The sequence below is a fragment of the Xenopus laevis genome, chromosome 7L (assembly GCF_017654675.1).
Source record: "Xenopus laevis strain J_2021 chromosome 7L, Xenopus_laevis_v10.1, whole genome shotgun sequence".
In the NCBI taxonomy this organism is placed as follows: Eukaryota; Metazoa; Chordata; class Amphibia; order Anura; family Pipidae; genus Xenopus; species Xenopus laevis.
In genome coordinates, this window is record NC_054383.1 from 96,615,170 (window position 1) to 96,623,434 (window position 8,265).

General features: G+C 39.1%; 1 protein-coding gene across 1 annotated transcript; it reads left to right on the top strand.

Annotated features, from left to right (window-relative positions):
- The first annotated feature begins 207 nt into the window (after positions 1 to 207).
- On the top strand, positions 208 to 6,247 carry mrpl20.L (mitochondrial ribosomal protein L20 L homeolog). The gene is given in 4 exon segments (NM_001095064.1): positions 208 to 312; positions 3,714 to 3,824; positions 5,564 to 5,641; positions 5,744 to 6,247. Coding segments are annotated over 4 exon segments (450 nt in total). The 5' UTR covers positions 208 to 225; the 3' UTR covers positions 5,918 to 6,247.
- Positions 6,248 to 8,265: the final 2,018 nt, after the last annotated feature.

The following is an 8,265-nucleotide window of genomic DNA, read 5'->3' on the forward strand; positions in this document are numbered from 1 at the left end:
GAATTTGCCGCTCACGATTAGGTAAACCGCAGTGGAGCGGTCACATGGTAGGATCACATGACCGTGACGTCAGGTCCTTTCCTAGGATAGGAACTAGTCGCTACCTTGCTGGATTCCAACACTAGCGCAGTGAGCAGGAAAGAAGCGTGCGTAAGACACGGAAGCAGATGCGCGTAGGAAAGCAGCGCCCATATCAAGTAAGGGCAAGTGTGGAAAGGGCACATCATGGTGTTTCTGAGCCTGTCCCGCTGGGTTAGGAGCCGAGGGCCCGATCGCTACTGGAGGGTTCAGGAGGTGCTCAAACATGCCCGGGTATGTAACTTCTTGCTGTACCACCGGGTCTGCTGTCCGGGGCTGTGTGCTTTGTACTTATGTCTTTTATACATGCTGCAACCGTCTGACAAGTAATACAGGGAGTTGCAGTTCATCATTTATAGAAATGGCTTGACCCTGGCAACATTTAACTCAGTGGCCGACTCGTTGGTTGTTTTATCTTTGCATCAGCTCGGGAGATTAAGGGCAAAGATCTTTCATCCATCTGACTGGCTGCCAATACGAGGCACGTTTGGTGAATTCAGTTTTGTGTAATGTTTTATGTAGCTATACTACTGTGTAAAGGCAAGTCGGTGTCTGTAGTTTACACCCTCTAGCAGCCTCTTGCTCTTAAACTGCAACTCCCAGCAGCCCCTGACAGCCAGAGACAATGGGTGCAGGAAGGTGTAGTTTGGGTGGTTCAGTTTGGACTTCCCTGGTTATAATAAATCTATAGAATTGAATTCTCTGGTGCCAGGTCATGGCATAGTAAGGACAGCCCTGTTATATGTGCCCTGCCATAGGGTTACCCCAGAGAATGAGCAAAGGTATTCAGGGAAGGAAGGTTAACCAAGGTCACTCGGGGCAGAATATGGTTGCCAGCTGCCTGCTCTGTGCCTTGTAAAAATATGTATACCTATTATAACCAAAGAGTGCAGTAATTATACAACTCAACAACCTGATAACAGTGGGAGCTCCTCCAGGTATTTATGCAGTAACTACAAACAAAGAACCGTATTAGAATGGAGGAATCGCCATATTGATGGCTCACACATGTGGTCTGTTATCAAAAACTCACTTTATTTTTACCACATTTAAAACATACATTACAAAAAGCTCAGTGACACACGAGTTGTAATATAAAGGCCAAAGTACCCGGGTATCAAAGATTCCCCTCCGCGCACACTGGTAGTCCAGCGTGACCACTGCCTAACAGTAATGTACATTGTTTAGTAAGGGACCCCCCCATTTCTTTAGTTCACTAGAATCCAAATACATCAAAGTCTAGAATATAATGGGGGATCTCAAGGCACTGGGATGGCACACAATGTGTAACAAGGAATCTCACCTACCACCAATCAACCCCAATGCACATTTTTTAACTTGTGACAACAAATGTAGTTATAAAGTAGCACATACAGCATACCCGTGTGCTCTACCTTTTTACACCCAGCACCCCAATTCAGATGTCTGAATCTATTGAGTGCTTTAATCCTGACATAGCTAGATTAAAATATAACCTTTATTAATACTGCTTGATAAAATCAATTAGAAAGTGCAGCACCACCACAAGTAATGTAATAGACTTGTGGTAACTCACAATGTACAAGTTGCTAATGTATATTTAATCCCCCAACAAGCACCCATGCAACAAAGACAAAAAGGGGTGCCTCCATGATAATCTCCAATGTTGTAGAACTTTAATAACATAGCAAGTCTGATTTCTGTATACAGTGCAAGGGTGCACCTCTTGTGTGTTCTCCTCAGATTTGATCCCCCAAGACAAGAACTAGGCCAATGGGGGAGCCCAGTTTAGATTGTGTATGGAATCATTGGCCCACTTGTACAGCTTTATTTAATATTGATATATTCTAACAAATCACAAGTCCAACCTCCAATCCTTAAATATATCACCTTAATTAGAAACTGAAAATCATATGCATGTCATGTTTCTAGTTAAGGCCTAGGTGTAACAGACTGTCATCTAATTCATATATCCCTTTAAAATTAGTTCCTTAATTCTGTTCCCCACCTTATTCATTACGTGAAAAATACCAGACAGCATCAAGCTTTAATTGTTTAACTTCAGGACCCAGTTCTGCAAAGTGACTGAAATTAGTCTGAAACATCTTCTAGACTCTAGATATAATAGCATATTCATAATGCATTGCACTATTGCCATTCTATTCTTGTATCATTAGATGGCAGTCTGACACCAGCTATAAACGGTAACACTCAACATTAGTATTTTGATAAAGTGTTTCTGGTGCATATAAATCATTCCGTGTATTAAGTCATTGATCTCAAGACTGTTGTACTTTAAAAAGAGATACTGACACCAGAAAATAAACTTTTTTAATATCTATCATAACATTATCTTTGAATGCTATTTATAAATTTGCCATAAAACTATCTGCCTGATTCTTTTACATTACCTTTCTTACCCCCTTTTTTTCCTATGAGGGGGCTGCCTTATTTGTGCAGCAGTAGAAAAGCATTAGAAAATCTAACTGACAAGTTGAGAAGGGACAGTCAGGTTGGCCAAACAGTCAGGTTTAGGAACTTCAAGTAACCATTACTTACAAAAGCAGAACTACCGTATCTGCAAAAAATGATCAAGATAATCTATAGGTAACTTTTAATGTAGATTAATATTTTGAAAATAAATTTTTTAGTGTCAGTATCACTAAGCTGTTGTACTTCACATTAACATTTTATTTATCTGTGCAGCTGAGTATAGCAACATAAATAAAATCACCTCTTACAGTGGATTATTCCCCCACTTGTGATACATGGAAACCCTGCTCTACCCTTGTGCCAACTATGAATTTATCACTTTTTCTGGGTCTGTTCTCTTGTACAAAAACTCATTTTGCAAATGATTTAGATCTTACTTTTTTAGGACTGCGGATATTCTGCCTAGTTTGATCTTTGTACTGCAGTGTATTCTTGTGCCAGTTGCTTAGATTTTGCATTGCACACAGACCTATGCCAATATCTGTCATTCCTATCTGTTCCAGGTCATAAGAACAAAAACCTCATCCCCCTGCATTGAGATGTCTGGTAAATGGCTCCACATTGATTTTCCTGACCAGACCGATCCAGTTTTAATCTGTGTCAAACCCAGACTAGCAATCTGTGGTGTGGTGTAAAATGCCAAAGACAGTGTATATTTTTTGCGCTGGTCGGAGGCTGTTTTGGCCTCTGTGTACTTGAAGTGCCAGGGCCTATTTTGAATCCCAGTCCAGACCTGAACTGCGTCTCACTCTGAGACACTCCACATCAAATGCTTCATTATGTAAGAGCTGATCACTGCAGAAATGAGTTGTATGTATTACACACTAAAATGTAAAGATGCAGAAACTGAAATATTTTTAATCTGTCAAACGTGCATTTTTATATAAAATCTCCACCATTCATGGCTTTCCGTGCAGTGATTCTGCATGTATCAAAACTGTGGCAGATTCCACTCTACCTTGTCAATACAGTGGTGTCCTGCAGAACTGGGGTCCGAGTTGTATTTCCAGCCAGGCTGCTATCCTCAAAGAGTCTGGTTTTCTCCCCATGCTAGTGTAGTTTTCCTTCAGGTATTCCCACACTCCAAATACATAAAGGCAGGTTACCTGGCTCTTGATGCAATTTTATATACCTTTTTCATTATCTTTTATTTTCTCTTTCAGCATTTTCGTGGAAGGAAGAACCGTTGTTTCAGCTTGGCTGTGCGAGCTGTCCGCAGAGCATTTGTTTACTCTACAAAAGCCAGAAAGGCTAAGAAGCGCATTATGAGAGCGGTAATGTAGAATTCATAGTCTACTCGGTAGTGCCCAGTTACTAATACCAAAACAATTATTATTACAGCAAAAGACAATTTTGTGCTGCTTAATGTATCACTAAGGTTATTGTATTAGGTTTTGGGGCTTGTATGTTGCTTTGATTTTCTTTATTACAAATATCCATACATTCATAAGGCATTATTTACAAAGTATAATCTATATAGCATATATATCTAATAAACAGTAGTGTTCAGAATTCCTGGTTCCACCATAAAAGCTGTGGCAGACTATTTTTCCTCCCTAAAGGGGTTGTTCACCTTCCAAACACTTTTTATAGTTCAGTTTTTTTTTCAGATTGTTCCCCAGGAATAAAGACTTTTTTCAATTACTTCAAAATCTAGAGTTTAATGTTCCTGTCTTTGGTGTTTGAGTCTGGCAGCTCAGTGATTCAGGTGCAGACTCTAAACCAGGGATGTCCAAACTTTTGGCTCGCCTGGCCACATTGGAAAAAGAAAAATTATCTGGGGCCACACATGAAATACAGTTGATAACCAGATGGAGCTATACACTGGAATATGGGACACTTGGATATTAAATAGAATTATTATTATATTATTACTACTAACTGGGCAATGGGCAGAGTCCCCCTCCTCCTATATCCTTTGCGACATGACGTTTCCTCGGGAACCAAGTGTTTCAAGCTGGGCCACATGTGGCCCTCAGGCTGCAGTTTGGAAACCCCTGCTCTAAACTGTTAGAATTTTGAAACATTTATTTTTCCGCAGCATCTCAGGATAATTAACAACTATTGTATTCTAACAACTGCCTGTAATGAAATTCAGGGATTGTGCTCAGCAGGAACAAAGATAAGAAATCCATCAACTTAATGTATCCATTTAGAACAGGGTCAGCGACCCAAAGGTGAAAAATGAAACTTTACACTTCAATATTAGAGAAACGGTCACACATAGAAAATAGAAAGTAATTGGAAAAAGACTTTATTTCTAAACTATCCAAAACCAACTCAACTAAAAAACAAAAAAAAAGTGTTGGAAGATGAACAACCCCTTTGAGCCTGTTTTGTGCTTCTTGGGGGAGTTTGGAATTCAGAACGGAGTGTTCTAACTGAGAACATGGAATTTAAAAAGGGGCGTTTAATTACTTTTGGCCAAACAAATGTCTGGATAATTTTGGGCATATATTGTAGCTGCTGCTGCATTCAACAGTCTCTTTGTAAAATATTTCTAAAGTTATTTTTATACATTTATCAACATTTTCGTCCCATAACTGACGTTGTTCGAGATACAGTACACTGTAAATAAAATAAGGTTTTTTACAGGATAAAAACAAAGGACTGGTTCAACGGTGAAAATAATACAGTTGATAAAATAGTCCATATAACGCAAGCAATGCTCTGATTAATCACATGGTAGTTGAGGAAATGCATTTTAGATGCTTAAAGTAGGGATGCACTAAATGGAAAATGTATCCCCTTTTTGACATGAATTCATTCACTTGGAGTTATGTACACAAAAATGGCGGGTTGTGGGTGCACACCTGATCATTTAGACGGGCTCTAAACGTTTTGAAATTGGCCTCGGGTGTGCACCCACAATCCCCTCAGTTTTGTATTTGGAGTTATTTCAAATAAACAATCAGTTTGTCTCTGTAATTTTTGTAACCCCCCTCTCCGTAGGCTTACAGTGTAATACTTTGAATACTTTATGATAAACCTCAAGCTTGATTTTGTTTCACAGCTCTGGGTGAGCAGAATTGCAGGAGCAACACGAGAGCATGGCATGAAATATCCTATGTTAATGAGTAATCTCGTAAAAGTAAGTCTGTTACTTTGGAAATATAAAACACAGTACAAGACTGACTCTGCTGCCCTTTTTTTGCAGAAAAAAAGTGTTAATAAGCTTTTCATGTATTTCCAGTGTCAGGTAGCACTGAACAGGAAGGTGATCTCTGATATGTCGATCTATGAACCCAAAACGTTCAAATCATTAGCAGCACTAGCGAAGAGGAGGAGAGATGAAGGCATCCTAGCAGCTCTTGGCGATGGAAAGGAGCCAGAAGGAATCTTTTCTCGAGTGGTCAATTATCACTAACTCCAAAGGTCCACAGTGATTTGTATATTTCTAGAAAGCAGATTTTTCCAGTTTTTTTTTTTTGTGTAATTTTTCCTTTTTTATTGTTTGTGTAATGGGACATTATTTACTATCATTTTTATACAAACCATCTACCATCTACCCCTTTTTTTTTTTTTTTTTCTTCAGTGATTTATGAAAAGGTACTGGTAAAAGGTTGATAAACTCAAGTGAATGCTTGTGCACTTCTTGTTATTCTTTTTAATATTGGCAAGGGAAGGTCTACAATTATTTATATCTGCCATACAATCTGCTTTTCTTTGTGTGAGAAATAAAATATAAAACAGAAAATACACGTAAATGTCATTTATTGCACTGCTACCTGGAGTTGCCTGTTGCATTTTGACTGTAATAGAGCATTGAATTGTAAAAATATATATCTTCAAGTGTAAAGAATGAAATGCAATTATTAGAAAAGGGTTTAATAATATATTGACGTATACCTTAAATATTGTGTATTCTTCATTCTCGAAAGTGAATCTCAGGAACAATGCACAAGATTTTTTTTTATAAAATAAATGAAACACTTGAATGCTGCTTTTCATAACTTTATGTAGTGGGGGCTTGGAATTGTAGATCCACCATGATTAACATAATAGCCGGAGCCAACTTCCTGGTTTTTATCTTTCTAACCTGTTCAATAGTTAGTGACTTTAAAGGGATTGTTCACCTTTAAACTAACTTTTAGAGTGATACTCTGAGGCAATTTGCATTGGTTTTCATTGTTTATTATTTGTGTTTTTTTTACTTATTTAGCTTTTTATTCAGCAGCTCTCCAGTTTGCAGTTTTAGCCATCTGGTGGTAGGGTCTGAATTACCCTAAAAAACATTTATTGAGTTGAATGAGACACTGGAATATGAACAGGAGAAAGGCAGAAAAGAAAGATCAATAAAAAAAAATTAGCAATAACAAATTTGTAGCCTTACAGATCATTTGTTTTTATATGGGGTCAGTGACCACCATTTGAAAGTTGGAAAGAGTCACAATTAAATCAAAAACTTTAAAAAAAAGATAAAATGTAGGGCAATTAAAAAGTTGATTAGAATTGGTCATTCTATAACATACTAAAAGTTAGCTTAAAGGCTAACCACCCCTTTAAGGGGGGGTACATGGGACATAACTGTTAGGCTTGTTTGCTTTTGATCTTGAGCACGAAGGTCAGATACAAAAGCTAACTAAACAATTATGTGCCATGTGCCCCCCACGTCAAGTCATGGACCACTTATGGGTAAGAATGATACAGTTTAGATGTCAGAGAGCTGCAAAGTTTGGTTAGGAATGTGGGATCTGGCTATTATATATTCACTCTAGCCTTAATATATTACATTTTTGGCTCATTAACTACAGTAGAAACATTATTTTTATTTTGAGCACCCTATCTATTTACTCTATTTTATTTTTACACTGAACAGTTCCTTTAAAGGAGAAGTAAAGCTTAACTAAAGGAGTAGACTAGAAATGTTGTTCATTATGTTTTGGGCTTCTATACCAGCTCAAGGCAACCACAGCCCTTTAGCAGTAAAGATATGTGCTTCTGAAGATGCCCCAATAGTTCCCCCGATCTTCTTTTCTGCTGATTCACTGCACATGCTCTGTGCTGCTGTCATTGAGCTTAGGGACCCACTCACAATATACAGTACACTTCGAACAGAAATGTCACAATATAAGGCTGATTAGTAATTAATACAGATAATTAATACGCACAGAAGCAGAGCACGCACAGAAGAGTGAGCTGGAGCGTGCCGGTGGGCGAAAAAGGTGTACGTGCTTGGCGTTGCGCCATAGGCATGTGCCTCTTCTGCCTAACCCTAGTTCTGGCCCTGCCCAGTGCTCTTCCGCTCCTGCTCTGCCTGCACCTGGAAGCATTTCCACTTGGGTGCAGGCAGACGTGGAGGACTTAGGTGGCGAAACGTGAAATTTTGCACAAAGGCCCGGGCGGAAAATTTTTAGGGGTGGCATGCTGCCCAGATGCATCTGTTATACTCACTGGGACACCTGGAGCAAAGAGCAGAGGAGCCTACTGAAACAGTAAGATTGTACATGCATTGGGGGAGGGGCTCAGGAGACAGCCAGCCTAGGGGTGGGTAGTTTGGAAATTGTCCCTCCTAGCAGCAGCGCAGCAGATTCCCCATTAATAAACATTGTCTGGCCCTAGCCGTAACATTCCCTGTCTTTCCAGTGGTCAGCAGAGCCCCAAAATACAGATGAAGAGGGTACCCTTTGGAAACATGTAATATGCAGGTGGCTGTTGCCAGTTAAAAGCTGCTTTGTATATTCCAAACAACTTTATTGCTTCAATTTTATAGGG